This window comes from Cryptococcus depauperatus, chromosome 2 (assembly GCF_001720195.1).
Source record: "Cryptococcus depauperatus CBS 7841 chromosome 2, complete sequence".
Lineage (NCBI taxonomy): Eukaryota > Fungi > Basidiomycota > Tremellomycetes > Tremellales > Cryptococcaceae > Cryptococcus > Cryptococcus depauperatus.
Genome location: NC_089469.1, coordinates 1,528,901 through 1,554,271, shown reverse-complemented (window position 1 = coordinate 1,554,271; position 25,371 = coordinate 1,528,901). Strand labels below are relative to the sequence as shown.

The window sequence follows — 25,371 nt, the reverse complement described above, 5'->3', positions numbered from 1 at the left end:
GTTCTGGGATTTTATAGTGTATAAAGGGTGTTTTTCCTTTGTATGCATCTTTGTTGCCGAGTAAAAAACACACACACTTTTTATTCCTTTTATTTGCTTTTTACATTATTTATCTTCTTCTTCTTCCTGTATTTTCATCACTATGCATCAACACAGCGACGCTCTCCCGAGACCCCTCACCATCCAGCATAGGATTCCATCGCCCACAAGGCAGCCGCTGACAGCCCCGCTGCTTCAGCAAAGAGATAGCAAATCTCCCATCCCTCGTAGACGGCCAAGCCCATTGGTGTTGGGTAAGGCAAAGGAAACAATGGGCATGGATGAAGACTGGCAGGCCCAGAGGAAAGATGCTGACAGAGCTCAATCAGTCACGGCAGTGTCTGAAGGTGAGCCAACCTTGAGATGGTCTACACTTATTCCCATCTACAGACTTGACATTGGCAAGTGAATTCCAAGATCTATCACTATTACGAAAGACAGCCAAGCAGAATCGACCAGCAAGGCCAGTAGGCTCGCCTTTGCCAGATTCAGATAGTGGCTCAAGCATTCCATCGCCTGATCGCTCTTGCTTTCCAAATGGTAGTTTACATACCGATGAGTCGAATAGTATATCCATTGTTCAAGTACTCGACAAACCAGACATGCTCGTCATGGATACTCGTCCACTGGGTTTGTTTCTGGATTCGCATTTGCCCCAATCGATATCGATATCTATCCCTACTCTACTCTCCAAACGGTTCCAAAAGACATCCTCCCAATCCATCACTTGGCAAACCCTTTCTGCATTCGTCTCTACCCAAGAAGGCAGACACATTTTTGAGAATGTTGATTCATCGCGTGTCGAGGCGGCGGTAATTAGCGACAAGGGAGACGAAGTTGGTATCGTCGTCTGGGGTATCATGAAGAGTTTGTTGGGAGACAAAAGAGTCAAGCTAGTGCGCGGTGGCTGGGCATCTGTCTTGAACGATGACAGGGCGAAAAAGATGCTTGTATCAGGCGAATTACCAGAAACAGAGCCAAAGATAGTACGGACAAGTCCTCAAGGCATGAACGTCCTGCCGCCTCCGAAATCTGCGCCTGCCTACGATGTTCCGTATATCCCTCCTGTCTCTGCAAGAAACTCATCTCCAAAGAACGGTGGAGTCAAGGACCGGCCATCCCTACCATCTCTCAGGCCTTCAGGCGCAAAGCGCGAATTACCCAGTCTATCCGTCCGATGTAGAGAGCAAGGCACCTATCAGCGCCAAACACCCAAACTGAGCCTAAACCTAGATAGACCTCTCAGAAGCGCGACTCTTGGACCTACCTATGAGGTCCCACCTACTCCAGGTGGATTTTTGTGCGCCAGAACAAAACCATTGCGTTCACCCGGTTTATCGCTAAACATACCTCCACATTCCTCTCATCGTAGCCGTGAACCGACTCCCAATTCATTTCAAACTTTGTGTCATGAACAATCCAAAATGCCGCCTTCGCCCAGTACTTTTCATGATATTGGAAGAATAAAACCAGAGGGTGAAGGCAAAGTGCTTCGTATTGATGCACCCCATGCCTCTGGTTCGGATTCCGTTGCGACACCCACCCCACGTCCGCCAAACAACCAACTTCAAATTACCGACTCTCCACCTACATGCCATCCGCAACTTCTAGCTCCAGTTACTGCCACGCGTGGTACAGTCACATCCGCTTCTTTCCAAATATCGACCATTCTTCCTTCGTTTCTTTATCTCGGACCTGACATCACTTCTGAAGCCGATGTCCGGGCTTTGCTTGACCTAGGGGTGAAAAGAATATTAAACGTTGCTATTGAATGTGATGATGATCAAGGACTACGACTGAAAGAGAGATTCAAGTATCAGCGCGTCCCAATGAGAGATATCGTAGAAGAGAATGGAGTTGGTAAGGGTATGCGGAGTGCATGTGATTTCCTCGGTGAGTCCCAATATTTTAGTGCCAAACTAGCTGTGCTGACATTCTGCCCGCTATAGACGATGCAAGACTTCATTCTGCTCCTACATATGTTCACTGCCAAGCTGGTAAATCCCGGTCCGTCACTGTCGTCCTGGCCTATCTTATTCACGCCAACGCCTGGACTCTCAATACATCGTATGCGTACGTCGCAGAGCGGCGTAAGGGTATTTCACCCAATATAGGCTTTGTAGCTGAGTTAATGCAATTTGAGGAGGCTGAGTTGGGACTAAAACAGAGTGCCGGAGTACATGGCGATGGATCTGGTCACGATAGCAGTGCTGGAGGCGGGGGTGGAGGAGGAAGAAGAGGGAATGGGCGAGGAGGGATTGGAAGAGAGATTGATGAGGATAAGGGAGGAAGATATATGCGAGAGAGTCTACCTCCTACGTGGAGTAGTAGTGTTGATACATACTCTCGACCTGCGAAAATTGCAACAGTGGGTGGCGATGACGGACAGGAAGAGGAGAAACAGGCAAGGTATGTTATGGGGGACGAGAGGGAAGTGAGGAAGAATGGCGTCTGGGTTCATCATCGAAGGTACGCGTTGTGTCTCTGTTACCTCACACGCTAACCTACTGGGTAGAGCACCAGTTGATCGCACAACTCTTCAACCAGGCCGACGTGTCTCTAAAGCGGGGCTTGAATCATTGCGTCCTCTTGTTGCTACTACCATTTCTAGCACTCCATTGATCATAACTACCGGCTTAGATGGTTTGTCAGATGGCACTCAACAAGTTCAGCCCGATCGACTCAGGCCAAGTCCGAGACCGAGTCCAGGGGCGCGACTGGACGGACATGCCATGACACCTGCGGGTGATGGGCCATTGAAGTGGATATAATTTCCATTGGGGTCTGGAGCATGGGAAGATAATTGGATGGAGGAGTCGGGAGTGGATCTCTTGTTGACTTTCATATTTTCTATCCGCCTTTTTTTGTCTCGTCGCGAGACGACAGAAAAGGGCTTCCTTTTCTCATGGGAATTTAATGGTGTACTGTATCATAATGTACTCGATATTTACATATATTCTCATTGCATTCACATGGATACTTGGTCCAAAATAGGTTTGATATGAATAGGTTTCATATTGTCTCATGCAATCTGTGTGAAGATAATCATCATTGAAGCAACTGGAGTTACAGGCTTCATTTGACCTCACAGAAAAAAGCCGATTACAAAATTGCTGTCATATCCGTATACTTATTGTAAGATCGTTATGAATTCTCTCCCTTGCCAACATTTTTCACCTTTGTTGGCTGATGACTTTTATCCTCATTTGTAGTTCGTGTTTTTCATGGTCGTGTGTGTTGGACACATTTTCAGGCTTTCACACATATATAGGGATATTCGAGATCTAAAGCGTGAATTGAACACTCTGAGCTAAAAGGTGACATCGGTAGCTTAATGTTGCGATCTGACTTGCCAATACCTAAACTAGGTTGAAGGTTCAAAGTCAGTCAACATAACAGCTCTATAGTTCAGGTTGTTATTTTTTGAAGCGAAATTTGTCCTCATTATTGAGAAAATAAATACGTGGAGTTGTACAAGCCTGGTGCAGATGAGGAATTCTCTAACAGAGACTAATAGCGGAACGTGACGACGAGACTAGAATCCTTGTAGATTTGAACACCGAGCAATGCACAATGACAATAGTGTGTAACGAGCGGCGTCCCAATACTACGAGGAAACCAGTAAATCGGTTGAGTCTCTTTCCAGCTTTGAAATGATGGCATAATACAACCACAAGCTGAAGAGCGATTGTAGTTAGTATAGACGGTTTCGATACAGCCAGTTATCGTGTGCCAAACATAATTGAAGAATCGTTGAATGTCAAATCAATCCTACAAGTATGCCCTCTTGGCACTCTTTGGCGCAGGCATCAGGAATCGTTTTACCGACGTATGAAAACAGAATACCGATGACTGCTCTCGAGCTTATCCCGTTGCAAACTTTTTTCTCCATACGACGAGGTTGTATGCTGTCTGACGACACTGATGACTTTGTTAAGCTAATGCTGGTTATCGTTTCGCTTTGAGAATAATGCTCGAGTGGGACAAGTTGACTAAGTCATTGTCCATTCCTGGTCTTGGACGGCTCCCGTTACTTTTTCGAACCATGCAGATTAGAGCTTGTAAATTGCTTGAAGGTGATTGGTGCAGCCACAGCATCCTATCATTCGGCTTTTAATCCAACCAGAATTCTTGGATCGTACCTCCAGGTGCAACGTAATTTTCTTCACTCCAAAGTCGATTCCTATAGTGTTTCTTAGCCAAGGTTGTATGGGGTTCACAAATCGTACTTTTCGTATCCACTGTTCAGCCATGTATCATATTCTTTCGCAAGTCCAAAAAGAACTCTTGAGAAGACCATTCCAACGCAAGTTGAAAGAAGAAAAAAAAGAATGGAAGAAATTGAAAGAATGTCTGATAGGCTTGACCCATGTGGCAATAGCCATGGAGGGGAAAGCCTGAAACAAATCAGCTTTGCTAATTTGTCCCGATCTCTGTACGTTACCGCTTCCCATCTCAACAGACGTAAACTGTATTCATTCAAGCATTACTCGTCAAACATCATCGCAGTAGCGCTCAACAGAAATGTTAGATGGCATGAATTGAGCATGCATAATGCCGTCCTGTGCATCTACCGTCCAGACAATGATTCGCTACCACCCGTCACAGCTTTCAGTCAACCGAACCCAATACACCCAGGGCTATATCTCTATATCCCTCGAGCGATTAGACGACTACCCACCGCTGTCTTCCATCACTCCCAACATCCCATCGAGCAGTGGCAGACAACTCGCTCACAACCAAGTCAGTCACCATCAGCTCTTACCCTGGCTGCCAGCCCCGAAGCTCGCAACCAAGCCACATCTTGTCGGATCAACGCCTTCTGGTCCGTCGTCAACACCCTGCCAACCATGGCATGGCACTTCCGACGCCCAGCGAAAACCAGCCAGTGGCCAAGGACTCCATTCCTATTCACCAGTGCTGCCAGAGTCCTCTCGCCTACACCTATCTATGCAAGAAACGAGCGCTGTGTACAACGCATCCGGGACTTAGCGGAGCATGGCAAGGGCGCAAAAGCATAACTGTATGCACAAACAGTCCTTTCTCCGTCTGGGATCTGACGGGAATGCCATAAATGATGTAGTAAACGATCGGACAAAAGAATTTGACGTTGTCGACACATGTCTCGCAGTGATTGCTTGCTTCGTCTTGGAAAACTTGAGTAGCAGCAAGTAGACAGTCGGCGTTGATTCTTTTTCCCAACCATCTCTCTCTCTCTCCTTCTTCCAGTCTTACAGACGAATGTAGCATAGAGTCGATATCCTGGTAAGCCACAAATTGTCGCTACTCCTCGTACCCATCACTGCCATGCTGTCAGCACACTCTTGACGTCCTGATCAAAGCAAAAAGTGATAATAGTTTAAAATGAAAGTAAAGATCAAGTATAAAGGTATAATACACAACAATAAAGAAGAAGAAAAAAAACCTTTCCTTATTAACCATGTGGACTCGGATCATCTTTTGTGATACGACATGTTGCCATCGGGCGCTCGGCGGAGATCGCCGCCAGTAGTGGTAATGTATGGACGGTATGTAGTATGTGGGAGGAGGATATAGAGAAGGATGTGCGAGATGACTGACGGCGGAGGCCGCGGAGGCGAGCTTGGACCGTTTCGAGAGTGGCAAAGAAAGTGGAGGCGAAAATGATATAAGAAGGAGGAAAAAGAAGAAAGAAAAAAAATTCCTCCCGTCATCATCACTGATTGAACTTGCCGCGCATATATAATCAAGGGAGGAGGGTTTGAAAGTGTGATTGTCTTTTGGTACGGGTTTTTTGTCGTGGCTCACTACTGGACCAAGAGAGAGAGAGTGAGAGAAGAGAAGCCGGGCACAGCAAGAGAACGATTAGGAGGTGTACAGTTGGCCGCGGCAAAAGTTAGGTATCAGTGTATCTTGGGAAGAGGGCGCATTGGAGGTGGAATAGGAAGAGAAGTATATTAACACCAGGTAAAGACGTCGTGACCCTCCTACACGGCCCAGCCCTTACGATAAATCGTAGCATCCGTTAAAGGAGGTGGTGGAAGGCAAGGAAGAGGTTAAAAGAGAGAGGGTTGACATAGATCCCGGTGACAAGCGTTTGGTTATAAGCACGCATCGTTGTCGGTTTATGTTCTTTTCTTCTTATTGAATGCTGCAGATACAGCACAAAGAATAGAAAAAAGCATCTTGAAGAGTGGTGAAAACGCTTGCTGCAGACAGAGGTATCGCAAGTTGAAGAGGAAGGGGCAAGGTTGGTTGATGCTTGCAAAAAAAAGGGCTGTGAAAGACACTTGCTGAACTATACAGGCAGACTGGGCGGTTTTCATCAAGATTGCTTCGAAAGGCTTATTGCTTGCGATATGTCGGAGGAAGAGGGCTTCTTCGACCAGTCTCCTTCGCGGCAAACTATGGAAAGTACGAATGAGCCTCGGAAAAGATACTTATACAAAGACTCTGGAGATGATCCTGGAGCATTGTGTCGTCCCGGCTGGGAGAAAACGGACAAACAGGGCGGCTCAGAGTTCTCATTATCGAGAGATTATGAGATGGCATCTCAGCAGCCTTCACTTCAAAATACTCCAGCATCGACAAGTTCATTTGGTAGCGTGCAGCAGGTACAGACTGTAGAACCTCAGGGTTTTCTTGCGCCTTTTCCTCAGCACCCTTTGGCAAGCTTGCTCTTACAGGAAAAGCATGGCTCTGAGTCAAGTTTTACAAGAAAACGGAGTAGAAAACCGTCATCACCCATACCAGTTGACAGACCAAGACGTTTACGCAGTGCATCTTTGGGTATACCTGTCCATGGCGGTTATCCAGCGATACTCAGCTCTGGACAGTCAGCCCATGTAAATGTTGACAAAGGTGCGCAAAAGGCGTTGCCCTGGTATAATGAAGCTCCACTCTCAAGATCCTCAATAACGAGCCCAGACACTCGCCCAGTGTCTACTGAAAAATACGACGAGCCACCCTCTGAAAGACCTTGGTTACCTCCGACACCTAAATGGTTGGGCGCCAGTGGCGCTGGCTCTGAAAAAATCCAACTGCCAGATCCGCTGGCTTCAAACTACCCCGTCAAGTAAGTATCATGTAGTTTTTCTGTGTTGAACTGACCAATGAACAGACATTTGCGCTGTGTGCCGCAAAGTTCGCTTTTAGACACGACGCAGTCTTATTTTCCTTCTGAACAAGAGCAACTGAGGAAGCTTCTTCCAGTCTCGGGGCGAAATAATATTGAGCCAAAGCGATCCTCTTCGAATTTGACCTCACCTCTGAAAAATATCATTGATAATGAGATGCGATTACATAAAAGGAAAAATTCCAGTAAAGGCTCTCCAATGAGCTACGTTCATCCACTTGTCTTGCAACTAAGCCCAGTTGCCCACAAATTTGGGGACAAGTTGAAACCGTTTGGTAACGATAATAAGTTGATCAAGTCGATGAAAAAGTCGCCGCCGCTGGAAAGAGCAACAGTTCCCAGTCCTTCCCGTAGTCGACATCAAGGAAAAAATTCAGAATTGTCTCTGTACAGTGGTGCGCGAAGTGGCGAAGATGACACAAGAGATGGCCATAGGATCTTGGAAGGTGATAATTCACAGGAGCAAGATACGTTCCAGGCAGATGCAGGGAATCGGACACAAATTCAACCTGGCAATGCTCCCTCCGTCTTCTCCCCTGCTAATAATGCCATGATGACATGGACAGAAGATAATGTACGCGCATTCTGGATGGGATACGAACGAGCTTGTAAAGATAAACAGCAGGGAAGAGATGAGATGATGTTGCATGCAGTGCGGGAAGGTAAGTTAGCCTATGGCAAATGATATCAGCAGAGATTCATTGTGCTTGACCCTAGACCGCGCCCAAATATTGAAAGACATGTTCCTTCAGCGATCAGATATTGCAACCTCTCAAGATTATTCCAACGCAAATCTCGCGACATTCCCGCCTCTGCCGTCACACCATACACCAAGTAATCAATCTTCTCTTGGTAGGTTTACAAATACTTATAATCTTGGACCTCATGTCACGGAAGTTGCACCATCATCACAACCTGCTCTGATACATGTTGACCCGCAAGAGGGATCGTCTTACTCCAGTGCCGCTCGAATCTCCCATTATGAAGCCGAAAGACAAGGCGATCTTGTCATATATGATGAGACACCACCAGGCGGTATGGTAAGTCGTCAGCATTTCCAATCTCCACACACCCAAGTACATCCCCCACCATATTTTTCCAATGGTCGGCTCATGATGAGGAATCTTGAAAATTCCAACGAGCGCAAGCCCAAAAAGCGACAATCAATTTCTTGTTTTCCGTGCCGAAAAAGAAAATTAAAATGTGACGGGACACGGCCGTGCTGCGGACAATGCCAAAAAAGGAGAGTTGAAAAGGATTGTGGGTATGCCTCGAAAGTAAAGCGCCGTGGTAGAGGAAGGTCAGAAGTAGATGATGATGAAGATGAACGGAAGATTAAGAAGAGCGAGAATGATGTGGAAGATGATAAATCAACTATGCCGAGTCAGACATTGGCTGAAGAAATCAAGAACGAGGAACGTCATACCGTACTTGAGTCCTGGGAATCACATCATCCAAGAGTAACTCTATCGCGCAATCAACAGCAAGCTGTTCTTAAGCCATCCTTGATGCCGCTAGGCGGACCGGGGCCTGATAATAAGAATGTTGAGAGCTTGGGCTTCGGCGTGTCGAAAATCGGCAGGGGTACGGCTAAAAGAAGAAAACAAAACAAGGATGGGAAGCTTGAAAGCGAAGGCATTGTCAAAAAGGGAAAAGGCAAACAGAGAGATTCTTGATGTGAATGCAGAAAAGCGATGTCTTGTTGTCCCGTGTCTTGCTGACATGCTGCTAGAGAGTAGTGTTTCAAAAGACCTGTGTGTAAAAGTTAAAAATCTTGACTTGAAATAAGAAAAAGAAACTGTATAATAGATGTCCGCTTGGGATAGTCGGCTAGATGTGCACACACATAAACGACCAGTATACTTGATAGATTAGTTTATACTTATGTTTTTGCTACATGCAGAATCATTCAACATGTACTTCTGAGTGAAATTTTACTATTGGAGGATTGCCATAAGTGAAGAACAGAGTGAGAGAAAGGTCGTGGGAATGCTGAAGAATGTCATCAAAAGGTGACAACGACGAAACTGGACATTGAGCAGTGTTGGATGAATAAAAGACATATCAAGAATTGCAGAAAAGATTACTACAAGAGAGTTTTTCTGCATGATATCGTATGTCAGAGATGATAAATATGATAATTGGAGAAGGAAAAAAGGTGTCACTTGCCATAGCTGGAAAAATACTTTGTCGACCAGTTTCTCACAGTTTCTACGCAAAGAGGGCCAAAAGTAGTTTGAGAACGGTTCTTGTCGTTGATATATGTATAAAGCTATATTGTAACTCTTGACAGTCATAGAGCAAAAGATACAAGAATCCAGTTCTTCTAATCTTAGTACATTCGAACCTGATTTGTTTTCTCAAAGAGCAAGGGAGTGCCGGCGGCAAGCCGAAAAAAAAAGGATGCTTGGTTGTCATTCAACAGCCAGAAGACGCCACAACACGGATGCCTCGTATCTTCAGTTACGTCTCCTGCTAAAACGAACACTCGTTCCAGAGGTTGAGCCTTACAGTAACTTTTGAGTACATTGTTCATTTCCATTTGTGCATTCTGCATGGACGTCGGGTTTCGGGAAATCTTTTGAAACATTGCAGAACGTGTTGTATACATCCGAGCATGGTTGTGTAACTTCGGAATATATATCGTAGTTAGTGTTGCAGGGATGCGCAAGGAGGATGGTAAAGTCAAAATGATTGCAAGTTGCTGGTCTGTAACATATCTTTGGTCTATGCTGTACCATGATACTGTTTTTGCCCATTATTTCTTGGACATGATGAGGACGTAGCTACAAGACTAGGTTATTCTCGTAGGTTAAGTTGCAGTATCGCGCTGTGATCATTTATCGCTTTTAATCGATTAACCTTGATGTGTTTGGCAATCTATCAAGCACAACATTTGCCTCGTCTTGATCATTTCCCTTGTATGCTTGATCTCTTCCTGTGGAATCAGAAAGCACTGAGGATCGAGACAGTGGCTGAAAAGTATTCGGTAAAATCGGCGGGCAACGTGTTGGGTATCGTAGCATCTGTGCTTGTAGAGTAACTGTTTGTGTATTGCTCAATCTGTGCTAGGAAAGAGTATATATTCAAGGGTAAGTGTTGCGCAGAGAGCACATTTGAGGGGATTGATGTCTCGTTTGGTAAAGGATGAAATTGATGCTGATTTTCTCAACTAGAACTGTCAGTTGCTACAAATTTGGATCCAAATCAAGCTCCGCCAAGTCATCATTGCTAAACAGTCAGAATATACTGTAGTCTTTAGGGTGCCGGTTCTTGATGACGGGCAAAGAACCATGTAAGATGTTGTCTTCTAACGGAAGGCAGGGATGCATCTCGACAGCTATATGTAGATACAGCTTGAGCAGCTTATCCAGTGAAGAAAACTTGCCTATGGAAAAGAATTGTTTGAAGCTGAGAAAGCTCTTACATGTATACATTTAAATGACATTAAAATAATTTCAAGCTGAATTACTTATATATGTAGCCAGGAACAGAAGCGTCGCGTTATTCGACGCGTTCGCGTTTTATAAAAAGTTGACTGGACTGCAAAACTCACGATTGAAAATGTTTTATTCTTATTTTAAAAGCTGTAAGTACTATCGCTTCTGGCAACATGTCTTTTTCAAATACAAATTCCGATTCTCGTCTTGTTTTCGACTCGCCTTCAAATTCAACGTTCACTCGAAAGCTGACTTTGCCCAGAAGCAATGAAAAGGTTAATCAAGAGACTGACAAGAAACATCCAAACATTTTCCGAACCAAGCCCAGAGGCGCAAGATATAGAGAAAAAGAAAAGTGCAAGGAGAGAGAGGAGAAATTAGAGAGGCAAAGAATTGACTTCTTGGTGCCACATCAAAAGAGGAAGCGAGATGAGGATGGTGACGATGGTGGGAATAACCGATTGGGATGCGACAACGATGGGTCGGGGAGAATGAGCAGAGCAAGAGTAACTGAGAAAATGATGCGCACGCTTGGAAGAGAGGAAAACCCGATCACAAACTCAGATTTGCCGAAAAGGTTGATATTAGGATACTGGCTGTAAGTTTAGCTGATTGAAACTAGGAGCGATCACGTCTTTTCCTGTGCTATTGGTCATCAAAGAGCCGAGCAGAGAGGAGCAACAATGAACATGACCTATGCCAAAGTACGGACTGCCCAATTGGAAACCCAGTCTCGAGCAAAGGTACAGTTCAAGAATTACTGAAATTTGGCGACCAGTCGTAACAAACACAGAAAACCGGTCTATTCAAAGGATGTTTATTTTACTTCAACGGTTCAACAGGGCCGAGAGTGTCCAGTCTACAACTTCGGAATTTGATTTCAGAAAACGGAGGATGCTTCACGTAAGTATTCTGTTTCGTCGTTTCAAACTTATCATCCGGTAAAGGACAATTCAAACTTCAGCCTGCACGCATATTATAGCCGACAATGGTCTTTCAGGGAGCAAAACGCAAAAACACCTTGATTTACAAGGTAGTCGAGGAAGTTCGAGTCAGGCTAGGATTGTCAGGGTTGAATGTCGGTTGAGTTTGGGTAGCATCACGATACCAGCTGAAGATTTGTTATAGGGCTGTTGAATTCCGTTGACAAGGGAAGGAAGCTGTCAGAGGCAGGATATGGTACCGTCAAACACCCTGTGAATTTCTGTTTTTAAATAATGAGTGAGGCCTAACAATAAAGTTTCTCCCGTACAGACACAGCCGGACCTTTTTGATACCATTGGCGTGAAGCCATTATCCTAATTATCGTAAGACATACATTTAGAAGCTGTTGTTTTAACCGTGATTTGTTGTTGTATGTATATCACAAACAATGAGCACTCAACGCATACAAGCGACATGTAGTTGAGTTGATAATTAAATGATTCATAAATCGTACAAAGTTAGATCAAGCACCTCTAATTTTGAGACCCAATTAATCCATTCTCAGCGCCCAGCGCCTATCTTTACTCATCGTCATCATCATAACGATGCTCTTCTACCGTTTTCCTTCTTTTTTCTCCTCTGTGGTCATCCTGCCGTCTCTCGTCCTCCTCTTCGTCATCCTCGGCAAAGTTATATACTTGATCACCCTCGTCATCAGCTACTGATTCTTTAACGCTGGCACCACCAGCACGGCCATGGGACAAGGGATCAGGACCACGAGGGATACTACAACCATGGCATGAGCATACAGGCTATCATTCCGATTGACAGGTAGACATTGGCGTACCGTTGCTTTGGCGGTTGCTTTTGTTGGACTTCTTCGCACGCATCAACCCAGCTACAAGGCCGTCAGACGAGCTACAATCCTTCTTTTGCTCTTTATACACACTCGCAATAGACATCCACAGCAGCTGAAAGGTCTAGATATAGTTAGACTGAATCCAAATTAATAAAAAATATCTGAACATACTATTGATGGGAGTGGAGTATTTCTGTCCACAGATTTTGCAATTCAGATGGCCAAACATTGTTGCCTTGTCACTTGGTTTTTATCAGCCCTGACTGTAGACCGCCTTCATCTAATATTCCATCGACACACAGCTTGACAGTAACAGCTTTCTCATGGTTACAAAATAGGCACTTGAAAACACTTGCTATACTCTATATCAGCACTAGTTTTGGACAAGACGCCTTGCGTACATAATGGCTCAGCTTTCCTTTTAGGAGCCGGCTTCTTGGCGGCTTTCCTTTTACCCATTGCAGTTTAAAATATGTATATAGATTACAAGATTAATTTGCATATTTCGAAAAGCGATTGTTGTGAATTAGTAGAGCATCCACATATCCGCCGTGGAAACAAGAAAAGACGGAGTTTACAAAAACTCCGATTACAACGCGCGTTTCTTGCAAGTATCTCAACATGACCCATTTCGTTATACAAATTCAGCTTTTAACTTTCTCAGCCTATTCCTAGAAATACTGTGTAAAAATCTGCAAACATGGAAGAAATTGGGATTGACCTCAAGATGGAGGTAAATCCTAGTATCAATCATGCGGGTTGGATTATGTTGACATGTCGAAACAGGACCCCACCTTACCTGCCCAAATTTCTGAGAAACAGACTCTTTTCAACTCTTTGCCTTCTTCAAGTGAAGAGTTATACAGCACATGGAAGAGATTAGAGGCTCATAAAGAGTTTTTGCAACTTCAAGAAGTGTGTCTATTGACGAGAGACGAATTGACTAATGCATCCTACAGGAGTATATTCGTGACGAAACTCAAAACTTGCGGAGAGAGCTCTTAAGGGCTCAAGAAGAAGTCAAAAGGATCCAGGCTGTACCGTTGGTTATTGGACAATTTCTCGAACCTGTCGACGAGCGCCGTGCCATTGTCGGTTCGACTACCGGTTCCAACTATGTCGTCCGCATTCTTTCCACGCTTGACCGAGAGCTTTTAAAGCCATCTTCTTCAGTTGCTCTTCATCGACATTCTAATGCGCTTGTTGATATCTTGCCTCCAGAGGCTGATAGCAGTATAGCGATGTTGAGTGCAGACGAAAAGCCTGATGTCAAATATAGCGATATCGGTGGCTTAGACTCACAAAAACAAGAAATTAGAGAAGCCGTCGAGTTGCCATTGGTTCAGATGGATTTGTACAGGAAAATCGGTATAGATCCTCCTAGAGGTGTCTTGCTGTATGGGCCTCCAGGTAAATCCCATCCATGCGTAACTCAAATATAGATTGACAAGGAGCTAGGTACTGGTAAGACTATGTTGGTAAAGGCTGTTGCGAATGCCACTGCCGCATCATTTATCCGTGTTGTCGGTTCAGAATTTGTGCAAAAATACTTGGGAGAGGTAGGTTATTGCAGCTACTCGTATAGGCTTTAGTGAATCATTTCGATAGGGTCCGCGTATGGTTCGAGATGTCTTTCGTTTGGCCCGAGAAAACTCTCCCTGTATTATCTTCATCGACGAAGTTGACGCTATTGCTACAAAGCGATTTGATGCGCAAACCGGTTCTGATCGTGAAGTACAACGGATCTTGTTAGAGTTGCTTAACCAGATGGATGGTTTCGACCAGCAGACAACGGTCAAGGTATATAATGCTGGTGCCTCACAAACAAACAAACAATAGACTTACTCCAAACAGGTCATCATGGCTACCAATCGTGCAGATACCCTCGATCCTGCCTTGCTTCGTCCTGGTCGATTAGACAGGAAGATCGAGTTGCCTAACCCCTCTAGACGAGAAAGGAGACTGATTTTCCAAACTGTCACTTCCAAAATGAACTTGGGTCCCGATGTTGATCTGGAAGATTGTACGTATTTCTCGCTTTGCTAAGTAACTTGAGAGTCAGAAGTATCGGTGCTTACATGATGGTAGACGTCTCGCGACCTGATAAGCTGAGTTCTGCCCAAATTGCTTCTATCTGTCAATCTGCAGGTCTACAAGGTGAGAGCATACTTTTTTCTCTCCCACTCTCCTGGCCATGTTTAATATTGATGCATGAACACAGCTGTCAGAAAGAACCGATATGTCATTTTGCCTGTTGATTTTGAGGAAGCTTGGAAGGTAAGTCAAGTGCCACACGTGTGATGCCAGGGCTTTCTCCGAATTTCCCGACACAAAACATCTCGAAACTTGATTAACATTGCTGACTTTTCTTTCAACTTTTATAGTCGGTGGTCAAACGAACTGATGAAACTCATGAGTTCTGTAAGTTTTGCAAGCATAATGCAGTTGTGCGCGTTCCATTGACACCACTTCTTGACAGACCGATAGTATTTAATTATCCTGTAAGTTGCTTCCACCTATCTCAAGTGTACTTGGTAATTGACTTGTTCCACAGTGTACTATTCTCTTTAGCATGCAAACGTCTCTGAAAACCACCTTATTTCGTTCAGTGTCTCTTCCGCCTGCATCAACAGAGCTACCGCTTAATGACATTATCTTCCTCACCTCTTTTGTGGTCTTGGGAAGCAGCGTCGTTTGAGCGCAGACTAATTTCATTGAAATCCAACGTTCATTTGCTATCTTCTCGCGGCTTTTGGCCAACTTCACGAGGACGATACTTCACAGGCGTCGGATATTTTGTCACAAATTGACACTTCACTTATCAACCGATGACTTTTTTAATCTTGTAGTTTATCTAGGGAAGTTTGGATTCTTTGGCAGCAGGGCAGGTCAACCAGTCGGCATTTGAATTTTGGCGAAAGGTTGCTGTGCCGTGTTGTCGAATAGCTGTCCTTTCCTCATTCTTTTACTTTCAACAAGGTGCTTAACACTCTGCGAACGATGATAACCAAAATCGTCTTGCTATTTTAGGAACACCGAGATTGTTGCTGGCAGCGCTCCACTATGCTCAAGGGGTTGTTGCCCCCAATGTTACTCACCGGCACGGAAGAATGAAGTGAGCGGTCTATACATTGGGTACATTTTTTTTGAAATGATAAATGAACCATGCATTCACCACGCACATTGTCCATCTAATGTGATATATATATCACTTTTCATTCATTTTGAACGCAGACAAAGTGATATATGATAATATTGAAATGTGTTGTAAGCCTGAAAATTGCCTCCACCAAGAACGTTCATCCAAAATTGAATCTACGATTTGGCTCCATTCAATGATATTGTATTTACAAGTTTTCTTTCTTCTTTTCTTCTTTTCTTCAGTATTTATTTCGGCAACTGTTTACAATTCTCAAGTCTGTCATTTTATTTTTACTTCGAGGCTAAGCTTCATCAAGTCTTTTCGTGATAGTTACAAGCAACAATCCAATCCTCAAAACATTGTGGTCACTTGCAGATCTTACAGAAGAGATTTGCATCCTATAACCGCAAGATAGACACAGTCGACCGAGATCTGTCTTCTCGGTCCTTGTCTTCTGCGGTTGACCGCAATATCATATGCCAAATCTACATACTCATTTTTTCAATAGCAATGTTAAGGCCTTTCGACAAGAGCTTGATGGTACTGCCGGAGGCTCTTTTAAGAACAATGGAGGAAGTGGGACAGGGATAGAACCAGGAAGTGCGTCTGGGGGCAAGAGCTGGGCAGCTAGCGGAATGACGATGCAGCAGGAAAAAGCTGATCCAAATGAGAAGGATATGTGGGGAAGGACGTAGGTTGCCATTACTAAATGTCTTGGAATCTCTACTAATGTCTGTTTTCTTGATCCTATTTGATTGAAGTGTATTACACCTTGCAGCATCATCTCTTGCTCCCATGTCCTACACTTTTTTTCAAATTCTGCTTCGCCATCCTCAGATTCAAGTCAACAACCAAGACACTGAATCGGGTTACACAGCACTCCATCGGGCTCTTTATGCAGGCAACATACGCGCAGCAAAAGACCTCTTGATTAGACACGATATCGATCCAACTGTGAAAGATATGGAAGGAATAGCTGCCTATGAATTGTACAACGGCACGATTGACGGAGTGAGGTTTGGATTGATTTCTGTTGAAGGTTGTCACTGACAGTCGTCCTAGACTAATCCTTCACAAGGTGCCAACGGAACAGATCTCTTTGTTTGGGGAGTTAATCGTGTGTTATTCGTGTTAATTTTTTAATTGTCATGCTCATATGGACGTAGGCAACTTTACTCTCGGTACGGGCGACACGTCTGATAGAATGTTTCCCGATCGCATTTCTCTGCAGACACAAGCTCAAGGACTTGGTCGTTTTGAGCCCTCAGATAAGTTTTCATCGGTTGGCGTTAGGGATGTTATTATGTCCAAGCTGCATACTGGGGTCATTACCAGTGAGGCAAGCGGCAACCTCAGCTTATGCGGTTTTGGTGCCAATGGAAGGTTAGGAAGAAGTATTCATTCGCAATTGGCCTTGGTACCCTTACCTGGTCTCCAACACACCATTATATCAATTGCTTTGGGACAAGATCATACCTTGGCTCTGACAAGCGGTGGGTTTGTCCTCTCTTGGGGACACAACAGGTTTTCCCAACTTGGTTATGTCATTGAACCCTCTGAAAAACCTGCTGTAATGGCAAAAAACGGGGACGATTTGGTTCAGATCACACCCAAGAAGATTGTTGGCCCATTGAAGAAAGAATTCATTACAGGTGTGGCTGCTGGGCGCATGGCCAGCGCATGTTGGTCAAGTGATGCAGTTTGGACTTGGGGTACTAACGCTGGTCATCTGGGATATGACAAATCATCAAATCCAGTGCAATCTGTTCCACGCCGAGTTACTTCCATCACTGAACCCGTGGCTGACATTGCTTTCTCCGACTATGCCATGATTTGTCTTCTTAACACTTCTGAAGTCATTTGTTTCCATGGAGATGCTCACTTTAAGATATCGTTCTCTATTCCTCGTTCTCTACCGGAAGCCTTTCCTTTTAGGCCACCACAAACAACGTTGAAGCCGATGATTTCAAAGATTACGAGTAGCAGTGGAGGTTTTGCAGCTCTTTCGACGACTGGAGATGTGTTCACCTTTTCTTTACCAAATCCAATGGAAGAATTGAACAGAGGTGGCAGGCATGTGGTCGTCAAACCCCAGATTGTTTGGGCGTTGAGAAAAAAGTTCACTGCTGTCAAAGTAAGTATCCATGTATATACAATGCGTGATATCATGGTTGACATTATGACAGGACTTAGCTATAGGCTCAGACGGTACAATCATAGTTTGTACAACCTCCGGTCATGTCTTTGTGCGGCAACGTCTCAAAGTTGGCTCTGGCCAATTGAAATTCCGTCGAGTACCGTATCTGCAACGAATCATTAGAGTGGCTTGTAACGAATCCGGAGCTTTTGCTGCTATCCGCGTTGATACAACACCAACGCCTATCAAAGTGATAGGCAATTCGCTTGAAGAAGACCTAGCTTGGTTGCAACCTCATTTCAGACGATTCTCCAATCAGATGACCGAAGAGGACTTCGAAAGACTTCATGTACGGGAAAGAGTTGAAAATGACGAGGGTGATGAGAATGAGAGTTCCAACTCTGTTGGAAAAGACACGATGGTAGTTCTTAAGATGTGTACAATTCTATCAAGGTGGAGACCTGATGATAGAGAGTCATTGTTTGCTTGGAGTAAACCACTGTTAAACAGCGACTGCCACCTTGTAGTCGCGGGGCTGGCGATTCCTGCCCATAGCGTCATTCTATCAACTAGGGCAAAACAATTTGCTTGGTTGTTGGCGGGAGAGTGTAAGAGCGAACTTTTTCATTTGAGTACCTACGGCTCGTCTCCGGCGATCAACATCAAGGCTTGTCACCCATTAGTTGGCCTTCTGCTAATGCAATACCTTTATTCTGACGATGTAGCTGCTATTTGGGATCCTCGCGTCACTCGCGTCGTTCAGGATCGGTACAAAACAGACATTGTAATAGGGGATATCAAACCTAATCTTAAAGCCATTGCGGATGAACTAGGTCTGACTCCTCTCTCGTCTGTTTTGGCCTTTACAAGCAAGCAGCCAATACCGAAGAAGACTCTAGCAAGTGATTTACAAAATCTTTTCAATACTACTTCTTTCCTTACAGCCGGCCTTAACTCACCGTGCGACATTCAAATCATTATGTATGATAAAACAATATCTTGTTCTTCAGTTGTACTTCGCGCAAGATGTCCATTCTTTGATGCTATGTTCAGTGATGATGATTGGACAGCAGCCAGAAAAGGACAGAATGGAGTTGTTGTTCAAATGAGACATCTAAAATGGAGTGCCATGAAACTTGTTTTCAGATGGATCTATGAAGGTGTTGAAGACAAGCTGTTTGATTGTCTACGTGAGTTGCTTCACACGCTATTTGACCCAAATTGAAACTGTTTCTAGATCAAGATACACTGGATGATTTTTTAGATTTTGTTTTTGAAGTACTCGCTACTGCAACTGAGCTTCTGCTTGATCGTCTAGTTCTTGTCTGTTCTCGCATCATTCTTCGGCATTGCAATGTCTTCAATGCAGCAGCAATTGCCACTGAAGCGTCATTTTATCAAGCTACCGCTCTCTTATCATCGACCATGGCATACATCATCGTCAACCTGGAAACGATGTTAGAGAGTGGATTACTAGATGAAATGCCACCGGAAGTACTGCAGCATTTGGAAAATGAGATAGCTATGCGACAAGAAGCATACATGCCTGCCACGAGGAGCAATCTATTGGTAAAAAATGCTCTGGCTAAACATCAAGATTGGCTTTCACTTCAAGACATTCCTAGACCAATAATACGCCAGCCCTTCAGATGGCGTGCAAGGCCAAATTTGTCTCCTGTCGAGATTATATCTGGTAAAAATACGCCTCAACGCAAGCCAATGTCCTCCTCTTTCCTCAGTAATGCTGATGTCCAGGCTCAGCAGGATCAATTTTCTGTTGCAACGAATGGTATCTTTCAAATGGACGACGACATCCCAGCCCTATCCTCACCTACACCCGAAATTTGTACACCACGAAGCAGTCGTTCAATGACCCCTATTAATCTTGGTGCATCAGCTACTCAAGCCTCAGTTCCACCTAGCGCTTCTCGGACAAATATTGTTTGGAAATCAAAGGCCGTGGAAACGGGTAAAGCTGATTTGAGAAGTATCATGGCCGAGGCTGAAGCGGCCAGGATTTCCTCAAAAACTAGCTCTTCATCCGCTGTAGCTTACAAAACCCCAGGGCTATCTCGTGATTCTTCCCTCCCAACTCCTACAACTACTCCGACACGATCTGGTATGGGCAGGATCCCGTCTAACAGTGATGGTGCAAATAGTCCTCGAAAAGCCGCTGAGATAAAGAAAGCGAGCTTTGCGACGTTGCAAGAGCAAAAAGCACAAACTTCACCCTCTATGTCACCTTCCCAGGCTTGTCCAGTTCCGCAAAAGCCAATACCCAAAGTCATCACTCCTGTCAAATTACCATTCTCACACCAAGGTCAAGTATCTCGCAAAGTTAGTGCCTGTATTTCTGCGTGGTCTACTCCTGCTACACCCGTCCCTCCCACCACTAGTGTTTCTCCTACCGCTTCAGGCATATCTCTTCTAGCTATTCAACGACAAGAAAAAGAAATTGCAGAAACTCGGGCAAAGAAACCTGTAAAGAGCTTGAGGGAGATCCAAGAAGAAGAAAAGCAGAGAGAGGCTGAGAAACAACAAGAAGAAGAATTCATGAGGTGGTGGCATGAGGAAGAGACAAAGATTGCCAAGGAAAATGGACAAGGACGCACAGCTCAAGGGCACCAACCAAGTGGCAGTAAAAGTGGAAAAGATGCAACAGGCAAGGGAAAAGGAAAAAGTAACGGACGAGGGCAGAGTGGACCCAATGGTCATCGCAAGTCGGAAAAGAAATCCACAGGGCCGCCAAATTCTAGTGGAACGGAAGAAAGAGGCAGTGAGGACTCTAGAAAACCCTTGACAAAACAGCAACAACCTGGAAACAATAAGAAAAGTAGAGCATGAAGCATACATGTTGGCAATATGCATATCAGAGAGTGTTGTATGAATATTCTGCTGTGTTTTTGAGACTAATCTCTTGACTATACTCGTACCAAGAGTATTTCTCTGATACAAAAAATACAATGACATCTATCATTTGAAAAAAAAAAGTCGGATCTTAATTTTTTTGTAATTAAGTTAATTGTTTTGTAATTCTTGTTTCGCTGGTTCATTTGGCTTTTTTGGACTTTTATTACTTTTTCTTTTTCTTCTATCTTTTTTACTTTTATATAAACAGTATGAACAACAATCCGCCCCTGCAGAGCAGTACAGCGGCAGCATTCCAAGGCTTTGGTTACCCGGGTCTCCACCATACTACCTCTAGTACAACATTGGGTCAGTCGTCAAATAGCAGTCTCTACAATTTTGTTCAAGCTCAGTCAACGAATTTTTACCCTCATCCACCTGTAGACGCTGAGCGCACAGGCAAACATACTATGAAGCAGGATCAAACGAGGAACTTCGACGGTGCTGGGCCATCCCGAGGGAAAAAAATTGCAATGAAAAAACATTTAAATGTGAAGGAAGAATCGGATGATTATGGGCTTCATGGTAAAGAAGAGTCAAAGAGAAAAAGGACAAAGAGGACTGCTGGAAAGGCCTGTGTCTACTGCCGGAGAAGGTGTGTAGTGAGATTGGAATAGTTGTAGGATTTTATGGGCTAAGGCTTTGGTAGTCATATGGTCTGTGAAGGCGGAAGGCCATGTGAAAGATGGTATGTTGATGCCATTGTCATCCAAGTTTGATAACCGCTGACTATGATTGGTGCATACAGTATCAAGCGAGAGATTTCCCATTTGTGTAGGGATTGTACACCTCCACCACATAATCATAGCAAAGATGAACCTCAGGTAAGATTTGACGGCTATATACAACTTGTAGTCATTTGACATCAGGAGATTATAGCAGCAGCAGCAACTTGACCAACCTCCTGTCCTTGCAACATCACAGCAAATGCCCTTATACCCCGATCCTAATTTTACACCCTCGTGGCCGTCGTTGCCGGATGCAAATGCTGGTAATGCTTCAATTAGTTTCAGTGCGACGGAGCATTTGGACTCTAGCGCTAATAATAGCAATACAGGCTCTATGGGACCTCCAATATGGGGAACTAAAGGGGATGGGGAGCTTGCTGCGCTCAAGTAGGCCTTATTTGATGCTCGATAAATCGTATCTAATGATCTTTGACTAGTAAATTTATGAAGGACTTGGGCGTCCCTAATCTTCCAAACGACCTTTTGGCTTTTATGAATCAACTTGAAGGCCAAGATGATAATCAAAAAAGTTTACAGATGCCTAGTATTGGGAATTCTAATCGAGGAGGTGTACCCGTCCCTCCATCTGGGCAAACGATGATGGGTAAGGGTAAAGGCAAATTGCAGCAGATGTCAAGAATGTAAACATCTTTCTTTTGCCTTTGTTTTAGCTGACTGTCATGAATTGTCACAGCGATAAATACCTAATGGCTGCTGCCGATCAGCCCAACGGTACTAGGGCGTCTCGCCTAGCACAAGTCATTAAGGCCAAATACGATGCTGGGCTACTTAAACCATATGATTATGTCAAAGGTTACGAGCGGATGAATAAGTGGATGGAGAGCGGCCGGGCGGCACCGAAAATAGACAGTCGAGCAAATTCGGAAGTACCCGAGAGTCCTCAACAGAGAAGCAGAGGGGCACGGAGCAGTATCGCAGCTGTAGGTACGCCAGCGTCTGCTTTTGGAAAAAGTATTTCGCCAGAGTCAAGGAGAAGAATTCTTGCGGCGCTCGCCGGTTTTCGGCCCAAATTCAGACAAATCGCATTAACCCTTACAAATGTTGACTTGGTTTTTGTTGAAGAAGCGATGGAAAGGTGGATGCTCGAATACGATCGAGCATTGGCCTCAATACATACGCCTTCTTGTATTTGGCGACGAACAGGCGAGATTCAAAAGGCAAACCAGGAATTTTCCAACCTGACTGGGGTCCCTGCGTCAATGTTTCGCGATGGTCAGCTATGCGTATATGAGTTGATGGATGAAGATAGCGCAGTGAGATATTGGGAGGAGTATGCCAAAATTGCTTTTGATCCTTGTCAGTATGAGATCTAGCTTTTATCCTGATAGAAAGCGGACTCTAATAGGCTATAGCTCAACGGGCATTTTCCATCTCATGTACTCTCCACATTCCCCTTTCACTCACCCAACATTGTCCTCGTCACCTATCTAATGTCCCATCAGCTTATACAGCCAAATCCGCTACGTCTCATCCTCCGTATGCTTCTGTCGTTGATTTGGCTCTCCCGCCCATGTACGGGGATGGATATTCTGATGGTGGAGTCGGTGTTGGAGAAGAATACAGAAAAATGAAGTGTATGTTTAGTGTAACAATAAGGAGAGATGCTTGGGGAGTACCTGTTGCTATCATGGGACAGTGGATTGTGAGTTTTTTTGTCCGATCGGACAATACTTAACTATGGCTGATCAATTCAATAAGCCTATTCAATAGAATTTCGCGTATAAATCATTTTGTTCTGAATGTCTTGGATCTTTGATTGGAAAAGGGGGCAAGCCAACAGCTTAAAGTAGTTTTATAACCTAACAGAAGTAATTCTTTATCTATATAGCTAAGGATGCCTCATAATGTCTATGGAATGCATCAATGTTGCTACAATAAAATTGAGGCGTGTGTTGTTATGCGTTTACTACAATTATAAAGCTAGGGTGTATCATCGTATGAAAGCATCAAAACATAGTTAAAACAACATTGATTCTAATTTGAAAATTCTATCAAAAATCGTGACAGGGAATGAATTTCCCTATGTCTCTCGTCAGTGTACACTCCCACACATTTCATCGTCAATGTCTTTGTTGATGCCACTCATTCCAATGTCTCCATTTCTCGGCTTGCGCCCGTTTACCGTTGTTTATACTGGGCATACTCGTATAAGAGTAACCCTTCACCCACTTGTTTCTCGGCTGGGGCTCTTTTCTCCATGGTCTCCCATATTTGTGCCACATCCTCTCCCAAATGGCTCTTTTAGCTGCTTGAGCCCGTATATCTACCAGAGAAGGATTGAATCCTCGGGAAAACTGGGCTACAGATGACTCCCATTGCGCCGAACCCAATACAGAGGACAATACCGTAGGATTCCGACCTGAAAGGGCTACGCGGCGTATCCGTCGAAGGATACGGAGGCCGTATACTGTGATAAGAAGTGTAACAAGAAATGCAGTGGAACTGATCGCGAGAAAGGCGTATGGTGTTTCTTCAAGATGAGAGATGAATTGAAGATTAAGGGGTACCTTTTGTAGAAAAAACTCTTAGAAAAATCAAGGAGGCAATAAAGCAATAAGCAATACTTACGTTCATACCAAAAAAGCCAGCAAAAAGGGCTCCAGTGCCGATACCGAGCGTAGCTATGGATATTTTTATGTCAAGAGCAAGGAGGGCATTACGACCAGAATCAAGCATGAGTTCAGCAATTTCCTGCGTGGAAACCATGTTTGCCTGATTGTTTTTCAACACCAGTACTCCGCAATAGATAATCAGACTTACGACAGTGGTGTCAACTTCACTGACAATTTCCTCCACTTGTTTGACAAAGCTTTCCAACAATAATTCCAGTTGCTCGTGATCATGTAGAGCTCTCGGCCGTCCTTGTGCACGGGAAGTGAGATACATTGCAGACAAATCCTCATCTACATACGAGTCAGTTATGAAATAATGTGTGCAGAGCAAATGAACCTCACCTGAATCTAAAATTTCATCGATTGCACTCTTAACATATCGAGCCCGGCTTTGGAAAGCTGCAATCTTTTTGGAATAATGGAGAAGTTTCTTGAGGTTTTCTCGATCAATGTCATCTTCAAGATCTTTCAACAGCTGTTGAACCAGATGCCTGGTGAAGGCCATCTCTTCCTCAAGGGCGTTGGCAGTAGCAACCAATATGGATTCCAAAGCCCTGCGCTTATCTATCAGCACCAAATCATTGAAATTAAACTCAGACACACCTATGTTCGTAACTCAATGCATAACCATGGTCCTTGTCTTCACGACCAGCCAATCCAGATTTTATGTTTTTCTCTAAATGATATTTAAACTTTCTTTGCACTTCTCTTGCCTGTCCTCCCGCCGAGTCGAATACAATCACACTGTCCGGCTTGATGAGAGCCCGGATGTGGAGAATAGATATGAGAATACAGGTTTTGCGCGTGAGAATGACAGGAACCAAATTTGGTGAAATTGAATCAAGCTTTCGAAGATCTCGAAACTGATTGTACACCATCAGCACCATACATTGTACAAGAGGAGCCACCTACGTCCAAATCATATTCCCTGCAAAGCCCTGCTTTTTGGTATTTCTGGCCATCTGCTCCCCAGTTCCCTTGAGCATCTATGATTGAGCATCGCAAGGACATCTCTCCAGCCTTGTCCATTAGACTTTCCAAATGCCTGGAACGATATTCTCTTGGTTTTAGCATTACGTCTTGTAAAGATTTTTTGTCTGAGGGCGATGGAGGCGTCAGAGGAACCTGCAAGGCTGTGATAGCGAGTGGCTGATCCTTATTCTCACTTTCTACAGGATATGACGGTGCCCAAAATGAAGTTCGCCGCCGGGAGAGAAATGTTCGAGCTGTTTGGCATCGTGGTGCTCGGCAATAGCTCGTTTTCGGAGACCGTAATGGCAGAAAAGCTAAACAAATTATCGTCGTCCTTAAATGTCCAACTCTGGACATATTCTTTTTGATAGTAAAATGCAAGATGAATGAATTATTTTCTCTTGAAATTAGTAGATTTTAAAAAAAAGCGGAGATGTGTGTCGCCTCCACTTCTAACGTTATTAGCTCTTATTTAC

At 44.2% G+C, this 25,371-nt stretch overlaps 9 protein-coding genes across 9 annotated transcripts; 7 read left to right on the top strand and 2 right to left on the bottom strand.

Annotated features, from left to right (window-relative positions):
- Positions 1–142: 142 nt before the first annotated feature.
- L203_101895 (uncharacterized protein) lies at positions 143–2,810 on the top strand (the record flags this gene model as incomplete). Its single annotated transcript, XM_066211326.1, has 4 exons — positions 143–386; positions 430–1,932; positions 1,989–2,508; positions 2,555–2,810. The coding sequence occupies 4 exons, from the start codon at positions 143–145 to the stop codon at positions 2,808–2,810; spliced, it is 2,523 nt and encodes an 840-aa protein (XP_066067423.1).
- Positions 2,811–4,623: 1,813 nt separating this feature from the next.
- Positions 4,624–5,031, top strand: L203_101894 (uncharacterized protein; the record flags this gene model as incomplete). Its single annotated transcript, XM_066211325.1, has 1 exon — positions 4,624–5,031. One exon carries the CDS (start codon positions 4,624–4,626, stop codon positions 5,029–5,031), a length of 408 nt encoding a protein of 135 aa, XP_066067422.1.
- Positions 5,032–5,511: 480 nt separating this feature from the next.
- On the top strand, positions 5,512–8,829 carry L203_101893 (uncharacterized protein; the record flags this gene model as incomplete). Its single annotated transcript, XM_066211324.1, has 10 exons — positions 5,512–5,574; positions 5,839–5,918; positions 5,963–5,985; positions 6,038–6,073; positions 6,238–6,268; positions 6,329–7,093; positions 7,139–7,815; positions 7,871–8,005; positions 8,051–8,193; positions 8,437–8,829. 10 exons carry the CDS (start codon positions 5,512–5,514, stop codon positions 8,827–8,829), a joined length of 2,346 nt encoding a protein of 781 aa, XP_066067421.1.
- A 1,937-nt stretch (positions 8,830–10,766) lies between these two features.
- On the top strand, positions 10,767–11,895 carry L203_101892 (uncharacterized protein; the record flags this gene model as incomplete). The annotated part of the gene is made up of 6 exons (XM_066211323.1): positions 10,767–11,170; positions 11,216–11,336; positions 11,387–11,496; positions 11,541–11,671; positions 11,722–11,789; positions 11,848–11,895. 6 exons carry the CDS (start codon positions 10,767–10,769, stop codon positions 11,893–11,895), a joined length of 882 nt encoding a protein of 293 aa, XP_066067420.1.
- Positions 11,896–12,098: 203 nt separating this feature from the next.
- L203_101891 (uncharacterized protein) lies at positions 12,099–12,835 on the bottom strand (the record flags this gene model as incomplete). The annotated part of the gene is made up of 6 exons (XM_066211322.1): positions 12,099–12,303; positions 12,365–12,415; positions 12,467–12,497; positions 12,548–12,618; positions 12,677–12,731; positions 12,778–12,835. 6 exons carry the CDS (start codon positions 12,833–12,835, stop codon positions 12,099–12,101), a joined length of 471 nt encoding a protein of 156 aa, XP_066067419.1.
- A 241-nt stretch (positions 12,836–13,076) lies between these two features.
- On the top strand, positions 13,077–15,074 carry L203_101890 (26S protease regulatory subunit 6B; the record flags this gene model as incomplete). The annotated part of the gene is made up of 11 exons (XM_066211321.1): positions 13,077–13,109; positions 13,163–13,291; positions 13,336–13,786; positions 13,835–13,935; positions 13,985–14,176; positions 14,231–14,399; positions 14,465–14,533; positions 14,598–14,653; positions 14,761–14,797; positions 14,864–14,877; positions 14,931–15,074. 11 exons carry the CDS (start codon positions 13,077–13,079, stop codon positions 15,072–15,074), a joined length of 1,395 nt encoding a protein of 464 aa, XP_066067418.1.
- A 920-nt stretch (positions 15,075–15,994) lies between these two features.
- Positions 15,995–20,499, top strand: L203_101889 (uncharacterized protein; the record flags this gene model as incomplete). The annotated part of the gene is made up of 6 exons (XM_066211320.1): positions 15,995–16,209; positions 16,280–16,529; positions 16,581–16,635; positions 16,685–17,652; positions 17,705–18,845; positions 18,893–20,499. 6 exons carry the CDS (start codon positions 15,995–15,997, stop codon positions 20,497–20,499), a joined length of 4,236 nt encoding a protein of 1,411 aa, XP_066067417.1.
- Positions 20,500–20,774: 275 nt separating this feature from the next.
- On the top strand, positions 20,775–23,021 carry L203_101888 (uncharacterized protein; the record flags this gene model as incomplete). The annotated part of the gene is made up of 9 exons (XM_066211319.1): positions 20,775–21,157; positions 21,212–21,250; positions 21,311–21,386; positions 21,442–21,553; positions 21,620–21,677; positions 21,728–21,931; positions 21,985–22,607; positions 22,664–22,953; positions 23,010–23,021. The coding sequence occupies 9 exons, from the start codon at positions 20,775–20,777 to the stop codon at positions 23,019–23,021; spliced, it is 1,797 nt and encodes a 598-aa protein (XP_066067416.1).
- Positions 23,022–23,371: 350 nt separating this feature from the next.
- Positions 23,372–24,997, bottom strand: L203_101887 (uncharacterized protein; the record flags this gene model as incomplete). The annotated part of the gene is made up of 6 exons (XM_066211318.1): positions 23,372–23,818; positions 23,880–24,023; positions 24,072–24,214; positions 24,266–24,477; positions 24,527–24,786; positions 24,836–24,997. The coding sequence occupies 6 exons, from the start codon at positions 24,995–24,997 to the stop codon at positions 23,372–23,374; spliced, it is 1,368 nt and encodes a 455-aa protein (XP_066067415.1).
- Between the last annotated feature and the right edge of the window lie 374 nt (positions 24,998–25,371).